The sequence below is a fragment of the Urocitellus parryii genome, chromosome 11 (genome assembly GCF_045843805.1).
Source record: "Urocitellus parryii isolate mUroPar1 chromosome 11, mUroPar1.hap1, whole genome shotgun sequence".
Taxonomy (NCBI): domain Eukaryota; kingdom Metazoa; phylum Chordata; class Mammalia; order Rodentia; family Sciuridae; genus Urocitellus; species Urocitellus parryii.
The window spans coordinates 107,285,184-107,310,705 of record NC_135541.1 but is presented as its reverse complement, the minus strand read 5'-3'; the positions used below and the strand labels follow the sequence as shown (position 1 = coordinate 107,310,705).

The 25,522-nt window shown below is 32.1% G+C and overlaps 1 protein-coding gene and 1 pseudogene across 1 annotated transcript in view; one reads left to right on the top strand and one right to left on the bottom strand.

The window, feature by feature from the left end:
- Sycp1 (synaptonemal complex protein 1) overlaps nucleotides 1–25,522 on the bottom strand; it is a 114,651-nt gene that overhangs the window by 49,101 nt on the left and 40,028 nt on the right. The window contains exons 17-21 of the mRNA XM_077791408.1: nucleotides 12,443–12,547; nucleotides 11,482–11,585; nucleotides 9,468–9,585; nucleotides 8,663–8,733; nucleotides 3,908–3,989 (exon numbers count right to left, since the gene is read on the bottom strand). Coding sequence (XP_077647534.1) covers nucleotides 3,908–3,989; nucleotides 8,663–8,733; nucleotides 9,468–9,585; nucleotides 11,482–11,585; nucleotides 12,443–12,547 — 480 coding nt within the window. The remainder of the gene's footprint in view (nucleotides 1–3,907; nucleotides 3,990–8,662; nucleotides 8,734–9,467; nucleotides 9,586–11,481; nucleotides 11,586–12,442; nucleotides 12,548–25,522) is intronic.
- LOC113186627 (mitotic-spindle organizing protein 1 pseudogene) lies at nucleotides 6,571–6,818 on the top strand (annotated as a pseudogene).

Sequence of the window (25,522 nt, the reverse complement as noted above, 5' to 3'; positions counted from 1 at the left end):
TTTATCTGATGTGACGATAGAAACCCTTGCTTGTTTATGAAATCCATGTGAATGATAAGTTTTTTTCCCCATCCTTTTACCTTCAGTTTGTCGATGTCTTTGCCTATGAGATGAGTCTCTTGGAGACAAGAGCTGTTAACTTTGGATATCTTGACTGTCCCATCCTAAACCAACCCAACACTATTCCTTCTGTCTGTATAAGATAATGAAAACCAAATTTATTTAAGCTTACACTACTTTCAAATTTAAATTATCTTCAAAATTGGAGTCAATTAAAATTACATGGCTTTTTATTAAACCATTTCTTTCTTTCCAAATGTTCAAAAACATTTAAAATATATTTGATACAATGCCCAGAAATTCTTGAAAAGGTTTTAAATTACCCCAGTTTATGCTTAAGTAAATTGTGCATAGAAACCAAGTATTTTATTTACCAGAATCTTCAGGTAGAAGAAAATGCTGTTTATTATTAATTAGAAGTCAGAACTTCAGAAAGTGAACTACACTTTCCAGAGGACTGTGCATTATATGGAAAATTATATGGAAAATGTTTAGGACAACCGTGTCATGAGGTTCAGACAGGGGAGAAGTAAATTAGGATGAATAGCCAGACAAGTAAAAACACTTCACATAAACAAGAGTAAAGATTTTTCTGTAACTCTCAATTTTAGAAATGGAAGAAAGATGATTTCTAAAAGCATTTTGCCATTTTAAGTGTCTACAATAAATGTAAGTTGCTTAGAGTATGAAATTTGGGGGAAGGGAAGAGAAAACTAAAGAGGTTTTTAATAAAACTTTGCTCTTTGAAGCACTACACAAAACCCATAAATCCAGGGTCCCTTAAAGAAACCTGCAATAAAAAAAAAAAATCCCACATTCCCCAAAGCCTCCAAAGGAGAACTGAGATTTCTTTGTGCAGAATGTATAAAGGCTGGCCCACAAGAATGCAGTAATACTTATATTGCTACAAAGTTTTCATTCTCAAACATTTTGCAATTTGAAAATACCTTGTTTTCTAATATCTTCATTTGTTTATCTTTTTTTAAAATTTCACATTCGATGCTTCGAGCCTAGAAAATATTGACATTAAAAATGTTAACAGAATTTCTATTTTCTTCTGTATCTTTTAGAAATGAAATTCTAAAGCTTAGTCCTTTATGTCTATAAAAGTGGTTATCAGCTCTCCCAGTTTATTTTGGAATCCTTTTGAAAAAGAAATTCATCTTTGTACACGTAAGGATATAATGACTAGCTTGATTCAATTATCTCACAATGTACACACATATAAAAATATTACTTCGTAAACCATACCATAAATACATGTAATTTTTATCTGTCAATTAAAAATAGAAATCATCTTATTGTTTATATGTCAATGTTTATCATTCTTACTTTAGCTCAAAATCATTTTGCAACATTTTTATTAGCTTTCCCAGTTTATCCTGAATCTTTTAAAAACTATTATATATAAATGTTTATAATGACTCAAATATCTTTCACAACAGATATTATTATCTCTTAGGTAATAATTTAAAGTTGAGGAAACTAAAACTCATATAAGTAGAATATTATGAAATAATAAATATCTAAACTAAGGTAGTAGTTCAGGGGAAACAAATGTAATGAAATTAAATGTAAGGCAATCAAATTAAAAAGTATTTATAATTTGAATTCTTTCTGGAAACTACTTCAATAAATTAGTTGAAATCCAATCATGGAAAGCAGAAATATGCTAATAATTTGACATACATTTTGGGTTTTTTTCCTTAACTCATCACTAAGATTTTCTACATTGGCAAAAATAGACTATACTTTAAATTCATAATGAAGGACTTTGTAAATTAAATATCAAATTCATGTTTCCCTATCACATACAACAGCGGCCTGTTGTTTGTAGTAGCCTCTGACACAAATTTTTAAGTACTAAATTACATAACCAAGTATTTAGTGCATTAAACTCATTTGCAGGTTGAATTCAGAATAACTAATAAAGTTAAAAGAAAACATTGGATTTTGGAGAGGAAGGGGAGCATAGTATAGTCTTCAGATTGTAGAAGACCAGCTCTACTACTTGTTAGTCATGTAACCTTTCAAAGTTATTTACTTTTAAGAGATCTGATTTCCTAATTCATAAAATAAGAAAAAAAATGAATTCTAGTTAAGCAAAATAACACACAGAAAGGACCTAGAATGTGCCTGGTCCATTATAAACCCTCTACTTTCCACTAACTCCTATTTGTAAGCCCTTGAACTATTTCTATAGTCTTACAGTTTTCTAAAGTATTAATATGATTAAAACAGTACTCAAAACAAAACTTTTCAATAACATCAAACTCCTAAATATAACTTATGTTTCCTTAAATGATCCACCTTCATCTTTCACCCTCATCTCTCCACCCTTGTCTCTATCTATCCTCATCTCTCCCTACTCTCTCCATTATTACAACTATCTTAAACTCCACTTTTTAGCGACAGTAATTTTTTTTTAAGTACTGGGAATTGAATCCAGTACCTCACATATGCTAGACAAACACTACCATTTGCCACATTCCCAGCCCCCCTTTTAAAAAAATCTTATTTTGATACAGGGTCTCACTAACCTTCCATGGCTGGCCTTAAAGTTGCAATTGTCCTGCTTCAGATTCTGAGTAACTGGGAATAAAGGCTTGAGCCACCATGCCCAACCACAATTAATTTTTTATCATTGCCTAAATATGCCATTCTCTGTCATACTTTTAGGCGTTCCCATATAATATGTGTGTGTGTTTAACTTGGAATATTGTTATTCTCCTGTTATACTTGTATCCATCCCTATAATTAATTAATTACCATTAATTCCTATTAGTCTAAGTGAACTGAATGTCACTTTCTCCAAGAAGCTTGCCCTGATTTAAAGTTGGATTAGATGTCCTTTCTGTAAGTTCTAATAGGATCCATACATAGGACCTATGTTTCGATCTGGCCAGCACCCATTCCTGCAAGGACTTCTTTACTGTAAATTCCACAGTAATTCTGCTCAGTTCATATAGTTTGATGAGGACTGACTCTTGTCTTCAGGAACAGGTATGTAGCTCAAGTCTTCAACCATTACTCTATCCCCTAGACACAATGATTGGCTTAGGAATAAGTAAATTGAACTAGGCCAGAATCTTCCCCCAAAATGTTTTCAGAGCTTTCAAGACAACTTTAATAGCTTTCCAACTGATTCTAGTGCTTTTCATCTCTCCCTACTCCATTCTCTCCCCCAAAAAAAGACTTTATTCAAACACAACTGTCCTAACCAAAGCAAATGATATCTGAACACAGCTCAGCACCCAGAAAAATGCTAAGCATATATAATAATATGTGTAGATAAAATTTGTCAGTAAATGAAAACATAAAGCCTTCATAATCTAGCATGATCTTTCTATTTTGGTATAATTTTGTCCCACTGTATATTATATATTACACTGTATAATCATGTCACATATTTTGTACAATTCCAATTTGTGATAATATTCCCTAAAAACCGTTTTTTTAAGTACTGGAATTGAATCCAGTACCTCACATATGCTAGACAAACACTACCATTTGCCACATTCCCAGCCCCCCTTTTTAAAAAATCTTGTTGAAATTGTATTCACCAAAATATAACACGAACTTCTTAGTTTATTCCACAGCATGAGGCTTTTATTTAGCCTAAAAATGTAAATCAATGTTAAATATTGAGCATTCATTACTAAACATAATACTTTTTTCAGTTACAATCTATACATTTATACTATACCTATATTTTTAAGGTTAATGCCTTAAGACAGTCCCCATATCACAACTTATTTACACAACAGTATATGTCACTTTTTTAAAGACATAATGGTGGTGTTTTATGATTTGAGATTCTGAGTACATATTATTAAATATAACATACATTTTCTTCACTCTTGTCCAATTTAAATTTAACTTCATCTCCTTTCTGTTTTAGCTCTTCTTTCACAGACTCCAGTTCACTCCTAAAAGGAAACAGAAGAGTGACAATATAATCCAATTTTTATTTTATTTCATTTCTGACATTTTTTTAATGATTGACTATTTTGTTGTTGTTTTTTTTTTTCATTTTGTTTGGTAACTATTTTTATGTGTTAATACCAATAGGCACGCTTCCATGCCCATATTTAAATTAATTTATATATTTGTTTTAAAATTAATCACCTGGATTTTTATAGTCATTTTTCTATTTTTAAGACTCCTAGGAAAAAAACACATTTTTTAAGCCAAGATTTCATTTTAAATGTTTTCTTAAGTCATAAATTAGTCATTACTCTAAGACATATCCAGAATTTTAAACAAATAAATTAGGATTATAAATACAAATAATTCTAATTAAGAACTACATGACTAAAATATGTGCACATACAAATATTACTGTATATGCATAAAGTATCTCTGAAAACATATACAAGAAAATAGTGATGATTCTGGAGAGGGAAACCAGATAGCAGGAAGACAATGAGTAAGAAACTTTTCCCATGTGCTTCTTTGTCCCTTTGAATTTCATACCATATACATGTATTATCCTTCCAAAAATACTTTAATTAAAAACCTGTCTGTTGCACATGAAAATAATGGTGCTTTTCTCAGTAGGATACTTAAAAGCTATTTTTCTAATTTTAGTCTCCCTTGTTATCACTAATATGTTGTGAGAAATAATTACTGTTTGTATAAAACAGCTGGCTTCCTGAAAACTGAATGTAGAATATTAACTCTAAGTGAGTGTTAAATTTATGATCAGTATATTCTTACTGTTGGAAAGTATATTTACATTTAGACTTCCATAAGTCCATATAGAAGATAGGCATGTTAAAAAGAAATTATCCAAATAACTTAAATTCTCTTTAAAAAGCATCCTTTCGGTTGGGGATATAGCTCAATTGCAGAGCATTTGCCTAGCATGTGTGAGGCCCTAAGTTCAATGCCCCACATGGCAAAAATAAAATTTTTTAATTTAAAACTAAAATGTGGCCTCGCTTTGAAATGTGTCTTCAAACTGTATAGTGGCTTATCATACGATATTCAACCTATTAAGATATTCAACCTATAAATAACAGCTACTTCTGAACAAGAAAATTAAGCAAAAAGGACAAAAGCAATCATTTTATAGGTATAATAAAAGATGACTTTCCAAATCTGGAAAATAGTAACAAACTAACAATTAGTAAGCACTGACTATGTGCCAGTTACTACACTCAAATCTGTATTCATAATGCCTCATATAATCTTCAAACAATTCTATGAAGATAATATATTAGGTCTAAAGATTACAAATAATTTAAAATAAGAGCAAGTTTTAAAGACCACATTCTTTAACCAAAAGTAAAAAAAACAAAACTTCAAAACAAGTACAAACAAAAGTTCCAAAATATCTGGAAATCACCTAGATTAACAATGAATTTAAAAGAAAACCTAAAATACAAAACCAGATTATTTAGAAAAAATAAACATGGAAAGTGAGTATCGAACCCATATCATAAATTCACAGCTGTGTTTAGAAGTAAATGGCTTAAAGTATTTATTATTATTTAAAAAAGAAAAATTAATATAAACATAAAAATTTTAAAAAGAACTAAAGAAAAGATTGATATTTGACTTCAGGCAGGCAAGAAATTTCTAAGTATAAAAGAAATGGCAAAAATAAGAAAATCAAATTTAATGTAAAATAAAAATGACAGATTTGAGAAAATATATGCTATAAATAAAATAGATTAATATTTTTAATGCTTAAATAAGTCCAGAAGAAAAGACCTCAAGCAGGATATGGTGATACATTCCTGTAATCCCTACTGGGGAGGTTAACGCAGGTAAATCTCAAGTTCAAAGCCAGCCTTACCACAACTTAGACTGTCTGAAAATAAAAATTTAGATGGGTTAGGGATGAAGCTCAGCGGTAAAGCCTCTAGTACCAAACAAAAAAAAAAAAAAAAAGAAGGCCTCAAAAGATTAATGCGCAAAGGTATAAAAAGACAATTTCAAAAAGAAGAAATTCTAAGAAGCAAACCTGAAAAATTCCAAAGCTTATCCAAAAATTTAAAACTATAGGCCTGGGGTTGTGGCTCAGCAGTAGAGTGCTCACCTACCGCATGCAAGGCCCTGGCTTTGCTCCTCAGAACCACATAATAAATACATAGATAAACAGATAAATAAATAAATAAAGGTATTGTGTCTAACTACAACTAAAAAATAAAGAAAGTATTTTTAAAAAATTAAAACTACAAATCATAAATACAATGTGTTATTTTTATCTTTTAAATTATCAATGTTAGTAATAAAATCCAAAAACAAAACATTTTGGAATCAACACTTTCATATGATTTTTGTTGTATTGCATCATTTACAACTAATAAAATATATTGTAAATCATTTTATTATCAAGTCATTTAAATCACTTCAATGACCTAATAAATTCTTCCACTTGAAATAAATTCTATCAAATTCAAAATCAAGGGGAAAAAAAATCTTCAGAACTAGCTATCATAGTGAAAAACTGGAAAATTTAGATACTCAAAAATGAAAACGGAGCCTCCCTCAGCCTCCGCCATGGCAAGTGGCAGTGGCGCTAGGTCGTTGGCAACCACAGCGGCGAATCTGAATGCGGTGAGGGAAACGGTGAACGTTCTGCTTGAGATTTCAAGAATTTTGAATACTGGCTTAGATTTATGGAAACACTGTCTATTTGTGCACGGCTTTGTGAACAAGGAATTAACCAAGAAGCCTTATCATCTGTTATTAAGGAACTCCGCAAGGCTACTGAAGCACTAAAGGCTGCTGAAAATATGACAAGCTGACTTTCTGGAGAGATCCTGAGGAGATATGTCAAATTCCTCAAGAGAATTTGAAGATTGCATTTTAGTCAAGAATGTACAGTGAAATTACTGCATGCAGCAGTGTAGAAAAATTTTCCTTTTTTAAAAAAGAATTATAAAACCATAGCTTTATAAATCAGTGGAAAGTGGCTTACAGAGAGAACTATCAAATGTGTTTGCATCGCATCTTTTTTTTAATGTCCCTAATGCTTTGGCATTGCTATGTTTATATTTATGTATTCCTTATTTATAGCTCTGATAGCTTTAATTTTCTAAGCAGTCTGTCTATCAGATGTGCACATCTGCTGTGCCTGCTGGAAGTATATGGAACCCATCAGTATTGATGTGTTGTAGTTATGACTTGTTGACATTTCTATTATAAACTTTAATTTTGAATTGTTTATGCATAATAACTGTTGATTTATGTTGTATCAGGCTAAAAGTTGTCAAGATTTTAGCCACCACAGGGCTGGGGATGTGGCTCAAGCGGTAGCGCGCTCGCCTGGCATGCGTGCGGCCCGGGTTCGATCCTCAGCACCACATACCAACAAAGATGTTGTGTCCGCCGAGAACTAAAAAATAAATATTAAAAATTCTAAAAAAAAAAAAAAAAGATTTTAGCCACCATGTAAGAATTTGTATTTAAATTCCCCATGTATACCAGAATCTTGTTTTTTTTTTAAAATGAGAACATAGAAAACATTTCTTGTAATCTTCTCTTTAACAAAGAATATTTAGTTTTTTAAACAGTTTTTGGGCAGTTAATAGTGTGAACTAGATTATTTTGTATTGATTGAGAAATAAAACTTCTAGAAACTTAGATTTTAAAAGTAATAACAGTGCTTAGCTTAGTATTGCTTGTAGTTTGAGTCATTTACATCGAATAAGAATATTAGTTAAGAATGTTTTTCTAAGTTTTATATTCTATAAAGGCCTAAAAATAATGTATAAAGTGAAACATAGCCAACATACAAAATTCCTTTTTACTTTTATTACATAAAAGTAATTGGAATTCTTATCTAATAAATATGATATATATAATAAGATAGGTAGTGTTTCAATGAATAAGTAATATTTTCTGAAGACATAAGGATTTCTAGTCATTAAACAAAAACTAATAAAATGTGTACCAGGAATTATAAGTTTGCCTTTCTAAACTAAAAAAAAGCTAAATAATATTATTAATCCACTTGATTAACTGGTGTATTAAAAATAGATGATTGTGAAAACACCTAGAAACATGAATAATATTAAATGGAAGAACCACAAATAAAATTGTATATCAATGATTACAAGCAAAGACCATCCTTTAATATAGAGTGGGCATAAATATTCCTATATTATAATAGCTGATGTGGTTATAAATAACTTTTACAATTTCTTTCATATAAATTTTCTGGATTATGATTAGTATACTTTCTTAAGTAAATATTAAAGAATTAGAAGGTTTATGATGCTTTAAAATTGACCTTCATCTAATTTTACTGTTTCAACACTAAATATAAAAGAGAAATTACAATTTTATTTATTTATTTATTTATTTTTTTAAAATATTTATTTATTTTTTGGCGGACACAACATCTTTGTATGTGGTGCTGAGGATCGAACCCGGGCCGCACGCATGCCAGGCGAGCGCGCTACCGCTTGAGCCACATCCCCAGCCCTACAATTTTATTTTTAAGCAAGATTCCAAAACAGTAATTTTAGTCTAAATTTTGTATTTTATATAATATTCAACATAAGTTAAATTTAAATTAACCATAACAAGTTAACAGAAAATATCGAAATCTATTTCCAGATAAACAAGATCAATTCATTAGTCTTGCCTTAATTGTGTTTCTGTTTCTTCCAGATTTTCTACTTGTTTCAGTATCCTTTCTTGTTGCTTTTTGCTACTCTAAAGAGATATCAACATTGTTTATATTATTTTGTTTCAACAAAACTAAAACTGAAATTAATATTTAAAACCTTTATCTGTAACTATAAAACTTATTCATATATAAAGCAAGAAAACGGGCTACTTAATTTGCACAGTTCCATACTACTTTTCCAGGCTTATACTAATTATAACAATCTCTATATCATAGTTAACAAAACTTTTATTTCCCAATGATACTTTGAGCCTCATATCATTTGTTCATATTGTTCTGGTCTGAAGAAATGTAATCTGTTGTCACTTACTGTACTCAGAATTCATCTTTTAAGGTCACCAAGGCAGAAGTGATGGTGTAAATCTGAGAACACTTTGTCCCACCAACATAAATCATGTACTAAGCTATTTTAAGTTACTTAAATATTTACTATTTTTCTATTGCCATAAACTCTTGAAATGCTATTTTACTCATCATAGTATCCTTCAGAGTCATCTATGACTTAATAATACTTATTGACTAAATATAAAAATCTTAAGCTTAAAATTATATTAACCTTATCTATAAAGTAGCCTCTACATTCTGTGGCCCATTATCACCATCTCAGATTAATAAACACATTTTTCTTCTGAAACAAAGTATCAGCTCTAAAATAATCCTATTTTTAATCTGAAAGAATCTTCAGAGGTCATCTATCTAAAAGCCCCCTAATTTTACAGGTAAGAAAACCAAGTTACCAGTACTTCCTTTTTCAACTCACATTAATATCTTCTTGCTGTTTCTTGATTTCTAGGGCCATATTACTTGTTTCTTGTGCTAGTTCTTTGTTCTCTAATGAAAGCTTGTTGCAGCTTGCAGTTAATTCAGTATTCTTAAGCCTATTTTTAAAAAATATTTCATACCAAAACACTTACATATGAAATTACATGATGATACGAAATTTAATTCAAAATAATCTTAGGAGAAAGAAGGGAGGGCTAGGAATATAAATAAAACAAGATGGGCCATTAGTTAATAATTCCAGTAAGTGGGGTGTAAGTTCATCCTGATTCATCACACTATTCCCTCTACTTTGTACATGTTTGAAATTTTTACATTTTGTTTTCAAAATGTCATAGTTTCCTTGGTTATTCCCTCATACTCTGATTTCCTCAAACATTTTCACAAACTCTGAAGGACACATTATTTTCTTCACATAATTTTTTAATTCTAATAATATGTCTCAGAAATTTCTTCAAACTTCTGATAATTTGATTATTTTTAATTAGATAACACTAGGTTTAACTTTTGTATAATACTAAACTGCTGTTATAAGGTTTCAAATATTCCACACTGCAAGATAAGACTGCAGTGTGGAATATTTGTTACTGGTTGCAGCCAGGATCAATTTTAAGTGAGCACAGAATTGTGTGCTCTACCGAAGGATTTCAGGAGTACCTATTATCTTTTTATACTTAATACTGGAAATCCACTGAAGTGGAAATAAAGTTTTTCCACTAAGCAATGAAAGACTGAAAAAGAAAATGAACCAAAGGGAATATAAATTTATACTAAAGTATTAACTAACCACTCCATTCATCAAAAGAGATTTGGGTTACTAAATGAATTTTACCCAGTGCTCCTAAAACACTGTTCAAAGGTAATCAGGGAATGGGAACCAACCAGGAAAGGAGAGGCTACTGCATAAACTATTTACTTCTTATTTTTATCTAGAGCTGAGAAGCAACCAAAATATAAAAACAATGCTCAACAACAGAATGGCTACCTGAATTTATTTCTCTCAGTAATAATACAATAATTATTTCTCACACTTACTTTCCAAACTAACGTTCAATTAAATATATCTTATTTGGATAATGTAAGAAATAAATTTGCATGTTAACATTTTATCAATAAAACCTATGAAATAATTTAGGAAAAAAACCCAGCTACTTGAAGTACAAATGTTATTTTGTCAAAAAATAATACCTCTAAAAAGGTAATAGAGTTAATCCCTCTGTGTCTGTGGGTTCTGCATCCATGGAATCAACCAACTACAGAATGAAAATATACAGGAAGAAAAACTGCATCTCTATTAAACATACAGTCTTTTTTTCCTGGCATTGTTTCCCAAACCACACAATATAGCAACTATTTACATAGCATGTACATATTGTATTAGGTATTATAAGTAATCTAGAGATGATTTAATATGTGTTATGTTATGCATGTTATGTGCAATTATTATGCTTTTTTATATATAAGGGACTTAAACATCTGCAGATTTTGGCATACTCAAGGATCTTAGAACCCATCTCCAAGAGAAAACTGCATACTGATTTTCTAAAGAGGTTTAACTTTGTTATGTTCTATTTTTATGTCAATAATTATACTTCCTGCCGGGCGTGGAGGCGCACGCCTATAATCCCAACAGCAAAGGCAAGAGGATCACAAGTTCAAAAAGCCAGCCTCAGCAATTACGTGAGGTGCTAAGCAACTCAGTGAGACCCTGACTCTAATAAAATACAAAAAAAAAAAAATAGGGCTAGGAATGTGACTCAGTGGTCGAGTGCCCCTGAGTTCAATCCCTGGTACAAAATAATAATAATAATAAAAATAACTTCCTTTAGCAATGAAACATTATTAGCAATAGTACACCATCTTGATCTTTCACTTGGAATAAAGTGCAACTTGAAATCCATTCATATAAATATTAAACATAATTTCCTAATTTATTATTTATTACCAGAAAGCTTAGCAATTGAATATTAAACTACATATAATGGATAACATACTTCTCTTTCTCAAGCTCAGTTTTCAGATCTTTAACCTGTTTTAAACAATGCTGTTCACTTGTTGCAATGGCAGTTAACTGTATTTTTAAATCATGTACTTCTTTCTGCAAAATAAACATACATACCCAAGGCAAATGTTTTTCCATTCAAAATATATGGTCACTCTAAGCAATCAAGTCTTATGTTTGGCAAAAAACATGTCAGGGTATGCCAAATATTTTAAATTTAAGTAGGTTAATGTGATAATCATTTTAATTTTAAAACAAATGAGCAATGACAAATGCAATGTAAATAAATTCTACCTTGATATTGTCAAGTTCAACCAGAAAAATTATATTTATATATTATAAAATATTTTGTCTGTTTTACTCTACCAAGTAATTAATTTCAATTAAAAAGTTATATTATTGATGAAAATGTTAATTAATAAAATCAGGTAGTATCTTAGAAATAAAGATGTTCTTAGTATTATAGACAGTTTTTTATAACATAATTTTGTTTATGGACTGGAAACATACTTTAAATTCTAAAACTATAATATGAGCACTATAAAATATATTATAATATAAGAATCTAACTTAATAAAGACAAAATTTCAAATATACCAGTTAAGAAATACTTAAGACACCAATAAATGTAATTGTTATAAGCCATAACATTATACACAGGATTGGTATCTTAAATGTAAACCTTTCTTTCCCACATTATAATCTAAAAGTTCTCTATGTGTAATATTCAAATGTGATTTTAACAATCAAGTAACTAAATTTTAAATTTATTTTTATTAATTTAAATTTTAATAGCCACATTAGTTACATTTTAAAAGTTAATGGGAATGCATATTTTTAAAAAGAAGCTTATGAAGAAATTTTTTACAGAGTGAATAGTTTAAATATAATATATTTGCAAATCTGTATTCTTTTAATATAATATTTGAAACAAAAATTTATCCTTAACAAACCTCTCTGGTCTGTAAAAGACCAGTTAGTTCTTGCTCTTTTACTTTCAATTCTTCAGCAATCTTCTCGACTTGTTTTTTTTCATCTAAAAGTTTTTGGTTTTCTGCCTATTTAAAAATATAAACAAGTCACTAGAGTCAAACTGCACACATATTCAAAATAATTAAGCTGACAGACTTGTAGACAGAACTATGAACTTTCCTGTGACTAAAATTCTTTAAAAGAGAAAAAAAGTCATTATTGAGTATACTCAAAAATAAAATATGATGACAGAGGATTTAATTGACAGAGCCCTGTTACAAAAGGCACAGAATTTTAATTTAAAAATCACACAAGCCAGGTGCAGTGGCACATGCCTGCAATACCAGACTCTTAGGAGGCTGAAGCAGAAAGATTCTAAGTTTGAGGTCAGAATCAGCAAATTAAGAAGGCCCTAAGTCACTTAAGGAGACTCTGTCTCAAAATGAAAGACAAAAAGGAGTGTAATCCAGCGATAAAGTGCCCCTAGATACAATACTCAGTACTCCCTCCCCCAACAAAAACTTTATACAAATAATTGAATTCAAACCTTATCTATGCATAAATCACTGCAACTTTATTAGCAAGTAGCTAATCATTCACTATTCTACCAATCTTATTTGTCCTTATACTGTATTAAAATGTGCTTCCCTGTAATTTTTATGCAATAGTTATTGTTCTTCCTTCCATAATCATAGAAATCTGATTCCTCTTTCACATAATCACTGATGAATATTTAAAAATAGTTATCACCCTAAGTTTTCCTCTTAAGTATTCTAAAATCTCTAGTTATTATCATTTTTCCTATGAATCTTCAGATGGGCTCACTTTATCAACTATACTGTTTTATGTAAAGCATCAAGAACTTAACTCAAATGAGCTAAACAACTAAACAAACACTTCTCAAAAGAAAATGTACATACTGTCAATGAATACATGAAAAGATGCTCAATCTCACTAATCATCATGGAAATGTAACCCAAAATGAAATCATTATACCAATGAGATATTATTTAACACCAGCTGGAAGGACTAGAATACAAATAATAAGGCTGGGGTTGTGGCTAAGAGGCACTGGGTTCAATCCTCAGCACTACATAAAAATAAAAAAATAAAGGTTTGAAAAAATACAAATAATAACAAATACTGGAGAGAATGCCCCCCAAAAAGGTCAGGGAGACTCACATGGTATTGGTGGGAATAAAAATTAGAATTGCCTTTATGAAAAACACTATAGACACTCCTCAAAAATATTAAAAACAGAACTACCATACAACTCATTAATGCCACTACTGCGTATATATCCAAAGGAGATGAAATCATTATACCAAAAAATACTTGCACTCCCATGTTTATTACTGCCCTATTCATAATGGCTAAAATATAGAATCGACCCAGATGACTTTCAGTGGATAAATGGATAAAGAAAATGTGATATATACATAGAGGAATATTATTCAGTCATAAAAAAACTAAATTCTATTACTTGCATCAATATGGATGGAACTGGAGGTCATTATGTTAAGTGAAATAAACAAGACACAGAAAAACAAAAAGGAAAAAAATTCACCAAATGAGTTTAAGAGCATGATGGAGGTTATAAAAAACAATGATTTTTAATATCAGAACAACAAAAAGATTCCAATCTAAAGAACATAGAGAAAAAACATATTTAAAGAAAATAACGAACACCTCAAGAACCTGTGGAACAATATGAAAATATCAAACAGATGTATAATGGCAATCCCAGGAAGAGAAAGGGGACAGAAAATCTATATATATTTGAAGAAAGAATAGCCAAAATTTCCTATATTTGAATAAAATTAAAATTTTACAGATTTATGAAGTGCAGTGAATCTTAAACAGAAAAATTCAACCTCACTCATGTACTGCTTAAAAAAACAAAGTTATAACAAAGGGAGATCAGCAGAATAGAGGAAAGGGATCAGGAGAGAAAGAAGGGGGTAGGAGGGAGAAAATACAGGAGAGTGGTATTAGCCAAAACATATTGTTGTATTGTGTGCATGGATAAATAGGTAACAACAAATCCCACCATTATATATGATAATGCACCAATTTTAAAATATTGAGAAAAAAAGGTTAAGGAGAAAATCTAGACAATATGTTTGTGGATTTCTAATTGGAAAACATGCAGGATAGAAGACAATAAAACATCACCTTCAAGGTGGTGAAAGAAAAAAACTGTAAACCCACAATTCCAAAGGTAGCAAAAATATCCTTATGAATAAACTAAACAAATGACATATTCAGAATGGAAAACTGATGAGAGAATGTGTCACCAGGAGAAATGCACTACAAGAAATACTAAAGGAAGTGTTTTAGGAAGAAAAAAACATTACAGGTAAATTTGACTCTTCAGGAACAAGTGAAGAATATTAAAAATGATAAATATCAGAATAAATTAAAAAGACATTTGTTCCTCTTAAGTTCTTTTAAAAACACAGGACGGTTTAAAACAATATTAACACTGTCTTGTGAGGATGTAAATAAATACATGTAGGTATCATATATATAACACTGCCAGTATAAAGAGTAAGGTGGTAAAGGGAGGGGTGTGTGTGTGTGTTTGTGTGTGTGTGTGTGTGTGTGTGTCGGAGGGAGGGAGGGAGGGAGGGAGGGAGAGAGAGAGAGAAAGGGTGGGGGAAGAGGGAGGAGACACACATTTAGTCAAAAGTCTCAACATTTTACATGAAGTGTTACAATATTAACTCAAGGTAGCCAAAGCTATGGATACATCATAATTCCTAGAGCAGCCAGAGAAATAAATGCAAAAAGGTATAGATAAAATACTGATAAATAAAAATAGAATGCCAAAAAATATTCAAATAGCCCAAAAGAAGGGAGAAATTTTAAAACACAAGAAACAAATAGAAACTTTAAAATACTAGAAAGCAGATTTATAAGTGATGAATATAATCAGACCAAGTCAACATGTGAATTACAATTTTAAAATATAGTATTAGTCTAATATCTCCAATTAGCAGAGACTGTCAGAGTGTACAATTACATATAGGCAACAGATATAAAGATATAAAGATATGTTCAAATATAAAGACTAAGACGGGGGAAAAAGACTAAAACAGGTTGAAATATGAAAAGTATGAACAATAAGCATGAAAAACATGGAGTGGCTATTACAATATTAGTTAAAATATACTTAAAGACAACTAATGTCTTTAAGACAATTATCAGAAATAAAGAGGACATTAATAATAATCAATAGATCCATTCATTAGAATATAATAGTTTTATCAAGTATGAGGCATATAGCAGAAATTTAAAATACCTATAGTGATCTGACAGAATTAAAGAGAGAGAGGTGGCAGAGCGCTTGCCTAGCATGTGTGAAGCACTGGGTTTGATTCTCAGTACCACATATAAATAAATAAAATAATGGTCCAAAAAAATTTTTTTAAGAGAAACAGACAATTCCAAAACTGTAAGAGATTTTTATCCCACTATCAATAAATAATATAATTGAATCCAAAATATCAATTAAAAACACATAGATTTCCCAGGCACAGTGGCACAAGCCTGTAATCCCAACAGCTCTGGAGTCTGAGGCAGAAGGATCATGAGTTCAAAGCCAGCCTCAGTAACTTTGCAAAGCCCTAAGAAATTCTGTGAGACCCTGTCTCTTAAATACATATAAGTCTGGGAATATTTCCCAGCGGTTAGGGCCCCTGGGTTCAATCCCTGATACAAAAATAAATTATATATATATATAACCAACTGGATCTGATATCTTATAGAACACTCAACAATAGCAGAGTACACGTTCTTTTCAGATGCACATGGAATGTTAACTAAGATATGCAATATCCTTGGTTTATAAAACAAACATTATACCTTATCAAATAAAAAAAAATAAATTGAAGTACATTTCTCACCATAATGAAGTCAAACTAGAAAGTAATAATGAAAGTAAAACAGGAAAATAAATAGGTGGAAATTCAGCAAAAAAATTCTCAACAATCACAAGGTCAAGGAGGAAATCCCAAGAAAAATTTAAAAATATTTTAACATAAATGAAATAATGAAAATAATATACCAAAATTTGTGCTAAGAAGCTAAAGAGGTGATTAGAGGACATTTACAGTAGTAAAATGCTTATAGAAGAGTTCCAAAACCATAATATTTTTTCTAGTTTCTTAAGCTTCTGCCTTAAGAAACTAGAAAAAAGAGCTGGGCGTGGTGGCATATACCTGTAATCCCAGTAGCTCAGAAGGTTGAGGCAGGAGGATCCAGAGTTCAAAGCCAGCCTCAGCAACTTAGCAAGACCCTGCCTCAAGAAACAAAAAGGGCTGGGGATGTAGTTTAGTCGTTAAGCAACCTTGGGTTCAATCACTGGTGGGGAAAAAATGAACCTAGAAAAGGAACAAAATAAACCCAAAACAAGAAGAAAATAATAAAGAGTAGAAATAAAACAGAAAAACAAGATGAAAAAACAAAACAAAAAGTGGGCTATTTGTAAAGATCAATAAAATGAATAAACCTCTGGCAAGACTGACAAAAAGACACAAATAATCAACATCACAAAAGGAAGGATAATGCTCCACAGACATTCAAGGATAACAGGGAATGCTACAAATAACTCTATCCACAAAAATTTAACAAAACTTGGAGTAAATGGACTAACTGCTTAAAAAACACTTTCAAAATCATTCAAAACAAAACAGGCAAAAAAGCTGAGTTAGAATAGTTAAAACAATCTTAAATTGGAAAAATCACACCACCCAATTTTAAAACTTATTATAAAGCTATACTAATCAAGACACTGCAATACAGGCAAATGGATACGCAAGTATGTCAAGGACATTACAAGAGAGTCCAGAAAGAGACTCACATAAATATAACCAAATGATTTTTTTGCAAATACAAAAGTAATTTAATGGAGAAAGAAAAGTCTTTTCAACAAACAGAAACATCACCCTAAACTGGGCACAGTGGCACACACCTGTAATCCCAACAACTCAGGAGGCTGAGGCAGGAGGATCAAAAGTTCAAAGCCAGCCTCAGCAACTTAAGAGAGGCCCTAACCAACTTAGAAGAGACCCTGTCTCAAAATTAAAAATAGGGCTGGGGATGTGGTTCAGTGGTTAAGCACCAATGAATTCAATCATCACCCTATTGAAATATACCTCTTTGAAATTAAAAGCAGCTTCCTGATAACTACTTTCTGCATCCTGTACTTCCTCATGCAGAGGATAGACACTAAGGAAATTAAGACTGACATATTCACTGGCTAAGTACAGCCTAGCTAAATCTGAGAATATATAATACCTGCCTTTTGTTTCTATAAACTGTAACCATTTCTGTAGGGCTGGTGGAGAAGCAATGTAGCTGCTTCTCCCCAGTTTGATCAAACTGCATAAAATTATTTTTCACTTTGTTTACTTCTTATGTGGGCAAGTGGCCAAATCTGGCCAGCCAGATCAAGGTAGGGTCCCTGACTTGGCTGTCAGTAATAGAATGGCAACTCTTAACAGGACTATAATGCTGCCTGTGGCCAAAAGCTGGAGGAGGGGAGGGAACCAGTAAGGAATATCCCTGCAGGTATAGAACTTAATTTTGCTTTAGGACTTCCCTTTCTTTCCCTTTAACCAATGTTGACTGCTCTTTGCAGCTTTTATGGAATGGAAAAATTATTTAGGACTCTGGGCCCAAAGTTTGGATGTCCCCCTCATCTCACTAGCAATGTATTTGTGTCCTTCCTTTCCTGTCATCTGGTGCTTTTCAGCTAATTAGGGATTTCTCAAAATCCAATCTAGAGTTCTTTTTTAATTTTTTTAGTTGTAGATGGACATAATACCTTTATTTTATTTATTTTTATGTGGTGCCGAGGATCAAATCCAGTGCCTCACATGTGTAAGGCAAGTGCTCTACCACTGAGCCACAATCCCAGCTCCCTAGAGTTCTTTCTTGAACTGTTTGACAGGAAAATTTGGCCTTGTCTTTGACAAGCGTTTTTTGATGGTGTCAATTTGTTTGGAAGAGATACCAAGAGGAGTAGTGGGACATGGTGGTGCACACCTTTAATTCCAGTGGCACAGGAGGCTGAGGCAAGAGGACTGAGTTCAAAGCCAGCCTCAGCAAAAGTAAGGTGCTAGGGCTGGAAGTGTGGTTCAGTGGTAGAGAGCTCTTCCCTCACATGCAGGAGGCACTGGGTTCAATCCTCAGCACCACATAAAAATAAAATAAAGGTATTGTGTCTGTATACAACTAAAAAATATACTTTTTTAAAAAAAGCAAGGTGCTAAGCAACTCAGTGAGACCTTGTCTCTAAATAAAATACAAATAGAGCTGGGAATGTGACTCAGTGGTTGAGTGCTCCTAGGTTCAATCCCCAGTACCAAAAAAAAAAAAAAATAATAATAGAGGAGTAGATCTCTAGGATGTGCATTTGAAAAATCTTTGTTGTGAAAATGAAAAGCACTAATTCTATCTCAGTGTTTCTTAGAGAAGTTTTAATTACAGCATGGCCTATCTATCTGAATATGCACTTTTATTTAATGCAACTATTTTATATCTTTGATAACTTGAAAACTGGCTTAACAGGCTAAACTCCATGGCTACAGCAACATTTATCTACTAAAATAGGGAATTCCATTTTAGAAGAACATACTTGTTTGCAGGTTGGAAAGGACTACAGGCAGCTCATCCAGAAAGGTGCAAGTAAGGGTATAGTCACCCCTACACCTTGAGCTATCCAGCTCAGCTTTTGGTGTTTGAGGCCCTCCAAGCCTCAAACAATACCTAAGAAGCTTTTTCTTGATCTAAGAAACACTGACTCAATGGGAAGATTTGCTAAAAGCCAACATTTTATTGACCCAACATTTCCCAAGCACTACTCTTGCTTCAGTCATCAGATGAGCCTTGTTAGTCAGCTGTGACCAAAATACCAGACAAGAACAACATAAAGGAGGGAAAGTTTATTTTGGTCTCAAGGTTTCAGAGGTCTCAATCCCCGGTCAGCTACTCCATTGCTTTGGGCCTAAGGTAGAAGGCAGAACATCATGATCAAAGGGCATGGTAAAGGAAGCTGCTCAGAACATGGCAGACAGGGAATAGAGAGGGAGGAAAGGGCCAGAAACAGGTGTAGTCAAAGGCCACACTCCCAGTGACCTAATTCCTCCATCCATGCTCCACCTGCCTACAACTGATCACCAGGAGTCCATTCAGCTATTAGCAGATTAATCCTGCAAACAGAATAATCCACTGATGAGATCAGAGAAGTAGTCATTACTTAAAAGCCCCACCTCTGATTTGCTGTATTGGGGATCATGCATTTGAAAGGTGAGCATTTCAGGGGACATTTCATCTCCAAACCATAATAAGCCTCTATGAAAAAAAATAATGAACAATATTTAATCCATGATTGCTTTAAGTTCATACTTTTTTCCTCTAGTAAATTCACATTTTGATTCTGTGCCTTTAAATGATATATACTTTGTTCTGTTTTGTCTGATTAAAGCTTTTAATTTTCTCTACCTACCCTCCTTCCCATCCCCCATAAGAAAAACTGGTTATTCAAGGTTTGCTAGCCCCAAGTATCTTCGAAAATGCAAACTTAAATTTACAGACTGCTTAGGGCATATCAGTTTGACTTTTTAAAACTACCAACAATAAATCTGAGCTTTAAACTTTTCTTGTGTTCATGTATGTTTATATGCTTATATATGACTCATTTGTATGGTACTAAACTGCCTTACAGATAAGCACATAACTTAAAATCTGTTAAGTCAGCCTAAATGCCTTCTTATTCATATGACTTGAGTAAATCTGTGATGAATATGTCAACTTGAACTTGTTAGTAATAAAGATGTCTTTAATATTTAGTTAACTTTAAGGCCTGCTAACCATTTAGATAATTTATCTTTTTTTAAATGGCAAATGTTCATATTTTATTTCAAATTGGTTTGCTTATTACCCATTTCAACCATTAAGTGAAATGTTACTTATGGGAAATTTAAAAGTATTTGAATTATTAATAAAGAAATCCAACTAGTTAATAAGAATTAACCATGTCAAACGTTAGTATCCAAAAAATGGGATTTTGCACAATTGTGTCAAATATAGTAGCCAATTTCAGTTTACTTTGTGACAATGAATATACAGTTGAATAGTGGAATATTTATCTCTAAGTATTTAAGAAAGATACAATATTAATGCTTTCTATGCCCATGGGTAATTTAAAGAGAGCTGTTAAAATGTGTTTATAAAGTGTTCTAATCAGCAAGGTGCTTGCAGAAAGTTACCAAATATTAAAGACATCTTAAAATGACCCTCCAAACTATTAAATGGATCATGTGCTACATGTGATTATCTAATCTAGTTTGCTTCAATTAAGTGTATAGAATATTTTTCACTAAAAAAAAAATAAAGGGATTATTTTGACAGTAAATACAGATCTATTTTTCTAATATGTCATCATGCCTATTTTGTTTTTTTTCTTCAGGTTTTATATTATTTAGAATATCTTTTCTCATCTTTTTTTTTTTTTTTTTTCTCATTTACCAGAGACTGAATCCAGGGGCACTCAACCACTGAGCAACATCCCCAGTTTTTGTTGTTGTTGTTGTTGTTTTGAGACAGTGTTGGTTAGGGCCTCTGTAAGTTGCTGAGGCTGGCTTTGAACTTGTGACCCTCCTGCCTTAACCTCCCAAGTTGCTGAGATTACAGGCATGTGCCATTAAACTTAGTTCTTTTCTCCATTTTTAATTACCCAAAGACAGGATAATAACAAGTCTTGGTCTTGTGATTAATGCTTAAATTTTTGAGGAATTTAAAGTAAGTTAAAATCCATTTATAGGTAACATCCAACAATTTGATAATGACAGATCTGATCTTTGCAAAGTTTTTAAAAAGTTGATTTAGAGAACAAAGATATTGTTTTATTAATTTAATTTCCTATTTTCTGATTTTGTTAGATTTTTGATTGCTTTAAAAAGTACTATAAGAGACAAAGTTTATTCAATTCCTGTTTGTTCTAAAGTCTCTTTTTGGTTTACTACTCTGCTTAAATTAACTACTATTTTTAAAAATGGTATGTTTTTTGATACAAATACTTTAAATCTTTAAATATTTGATAGTCTGGGTATAATACTGTAAATCATGATTTTTTTGTCTTAACATATTTTAGAGGTAACCAAATTGTCTTCCTAACTCATTAAGCAATGTAATAACATCACTTTATATATTGTTTGCAGTCATTTTAGATAGATAACGTGACCTATACCTCTATAGTTAATAAGGGGCAATCCTGCTTTATTCATCTTCCATCTCAAGACAAACTTAAGGTTGAAGATTTTGGTGTAGGATAGTATGACTATTTTAAAGGGGCTATCTCCATTGTACTGTTTGCACTGTGATTTAGTTAATAAAACATTTAAATATTTTTTCTTAATTAGTATAATGACATTAATTCTTATAGACTGGGTTCAAGGTTTTCACGGTACAACAGAACATACCTAAATTCTAAAGATGTTATGGAATATGGCACTAAACTTTCTACCCAGATGGAAATGAAGATTAACCCTGATTGCACAGGAAGGACTTTAGCTGACACGCACTATTTAGTGCAGATCTGACAGGACTACTTTTACTAACAAATTGGTTTTCTTTGGATAAAGATGATAGAACTAAAGAGATTATTTTTATTAGTTACAATCTTTTATACAGACTGGATTGCTTTACTCTTAATGTATTATATTTTTCTGGTCTGAGTTAATCTTTCTAAAAAACCTTCTGTTACTTATAATTGGCTAAGAACAAGTCTGCTGACACTGACTCATAAACTGTTGCTTCTCCCCAACATGGGACCAATCAGATCAAAGGCCAAATCAGGACAAAGCTCCTGCAGCATGGAACCAACCTGCATGGCAAATAATCATAATGTATTCGGAGAAAATCTTTCCAAGACAAGAAGGAAAATCACATGAAGTCGTTTTTCAAACCCCACCAAAAATAAATAACCAGAAGGTTATGGAAAGAGTTCTTGCACAAACTAACACTAGTCTTTCCCTCGAGGTGGAGCCAGTATTTCAGATGTTGTCTCCTAAGAAATAAGCATCTGGTTCCTTTCGTTCAAGTTCCTTGATGGGACCTTACACACAGATCCAACCAATAAACTGCCAGCCATGGACAGAGAGCCCAATTCCCTCAAGAATGAAGGATAAAATAAACAGAAAAGATTTGAGACCTCCTTTGAAATAAAAGCAATTTCCTGATAACTGCTTTTCTTCATTCCATACCTCGTCGTGATAAGGAGAAGAATAATCAAAAAATTAAGACTGATATATTCTCTAGCTAAGAATAGCCTAGCTAAATTTATATATATAAATATAGATATAGATAGATATAGATATTTCCCCCACCTGGCTTGTTTCTATAAACTATAACCATTTCTGAAGGACTGGTGGAGAAGTAATCTAGCTGCTTCTCTCACCAGTTTAATCAAACTGCATAAAATTCATTTTTCTTTTTTTCACCATATACTTATTTCTTATGTGAGTGGCTGCTGAATCCGGGTACCTGGAATGCAGGCAGGCTATCTGGATTGACTGCCAGTAACACTAAATCAATGTAAACAATTTAAAATTTCAACATCTCTCAAAACCATACACTTTTTATCATTTTTCCCATGAACTTCCTGCCTGAGATACCGTCAACTCTCCTCTGGCTACTGTGATTGCCTGCCTACTTTTAACTATTCTGCTTTAATATACTATTCTCCATACTGTAAGCCATATGATCTTTTCAAAATCAATCTGACCAAGTCACCCCCTGCTAATATTCTTTAGAACTTCCATTCCTCTTGGAATACAAAATTCCCTTGATAAAGATTTACAAGGTCAAAAACTGCCACGCTTCTACCTCATAATTCCATAGCCTCAGCCTACATGACACTTTTCCTTTCACTTCATCTTAAACTCAAAATACTCCCAAAAAAGAACCTTTTGGCACTTGTTTCCTCTGCTTGATATAGTATTTCTTTCTTTCTCTGGATTTCAATTTAATCTTTATTTGTTCCTTTTAGATATTGATAGTAGAGTGTATTTTGACATATTATACATACATGGAGTATAACTTCCCATTCTTGAAGTTGTACATGATGTGGAGTTACACTGGTGGTATATTCATATATAAACATAGGAATGTTAAGTCCAATTCATCCTGCTGTCTCCTATTCCCATCCTTCCTCCCTACCCTTAATTCCCCTTTGTCTAATCCAATGAACTATTCCTTCCTCCCCCAACTTGTTGTGTATGAGCATCCACATATCAGAGAGAACATTCAACCTTTGGTTTGGGGGAATTGGTTTATTTCACTTAGCATGATAGGCTCCAGTTTCATCCATTTACCAGCAAAAAGTCATAAAGGCATTCTTTTTTATGGCTGAGTAATATTCCATTGTGTATATACACCATATTTTCTTTATCCAGTCATTTGTTGAAGGGCATCTACGTTGGTTCCATAGCTTAGCTACTGTGAACTGAGCTGCTATAAACATTGATGTGGCTGCAACATTGTAGTATACCGATTTTCAGTCCTTTTGGTATATACTTTCTTTTAAAAAGTCTCTCCTGACTTCTCTAACTACTTCAAATTCCTTTATTATGGGCCTCATTGCACTGTGAACCAATCCTTTGCCTTTAATATCACCATTGTGATATTACATCTGAATGGCTGATTGTATTTATGAGTGATTATTGGATAATTGTAGTTCCATGAAGGCAGGATATGAATCCATTTACTCTCCACTGTACACCTGGAGTACAGAAAAATTGTAACACAACAAATGCTTCCTTGATTAATAAATAACCTTATTTATCCTTCATAACTCCCTTATTAAATATGTACAGTTATTTGTCCCATTTCATAGATGGGGAAAATAGAACAATCAAGAGTTCAGGTAAATTATTCTAGGTCATACAGTTAGAAGATAAAGAGCTAGCTGGATACCAATCAAGGCATTCTTATCCTAAGAACCAAAGTATTGATTGGTCTACTGCTGTTCATATATAACAAAATGCCAGGCCAGTCCTTGTCTGTGTAGTAGTGAATCTTAGAGATTTACTATACCAAATTAATGCTTTAGAATTCATCCAACAAATAGGTATAAAGTGCTTACCAAGTGTCACTTGCTAAGCACTGGGATTAGAGAGTAAGTAGGACATAGGCCCACAGCCCTTACTGAAATAAACACCCACTCCACCATTTATTTAATAAGCATATAAAAAGTACCAGTCACTATACTAAGAGGGAGCCTAAAAGATAAATATAATTATTTAAGTTTTTGTTTAAAATAAATTTATTTCATGTGTGAGAAGTGTTAAATAGAAAAAAAATTCAGGGTGCTATAGAAATAGACCATACGGAGACTTACACATAGCCTGGAGTGTCAAGAGAGGTTTTGAAAATACACAACATTTAAGTTGACACTTGAAGTATACATTAGCAATTTAAACACAATTAAAAAAACATTGTTATAAGAATTTGTACAAAAGCAATTCAGTGGAGAAAGAATTAGCATTTGGAAACAATGTTTCCCAAGAGATGGAAGGATTAAGAGTTGCAAAATCAGGTAATGCAACAAGTAAACACAAAATTAAATATCTGTAGTCATAAACAATATTGTCCCCTACACCAGGGGCAAGAAAACTATAGACTTGCATGACAAATCCAGTTGGTGGCCCCTTTTTGTAGACCCTTAAGCTAAGAACGATTTTTACATGGTTATTAAAAAGAAAAGGAAGAGGAGAGAATTAACACAGATCATACAAAACCCACAAAGTCTAAAATTTTTACTAGTCCTTTATAGAAAAAGTATGCCAGATTGGGTTTTTTAGCTCAGTGGTAGAATGCTGGCCTAGCATTTGCAAGGCCCTGACTTTGATCCCTAGTACCACAAAAAGAAAAGAAAATGTTTACCAATACATCCATGCTCCATACACTGAAATCAATTAAAATATAATGAAGCCTTGCCTTACAAATTCACTAAACACTATTCTACCCAAACACTAAATATGGGTACTGAATAT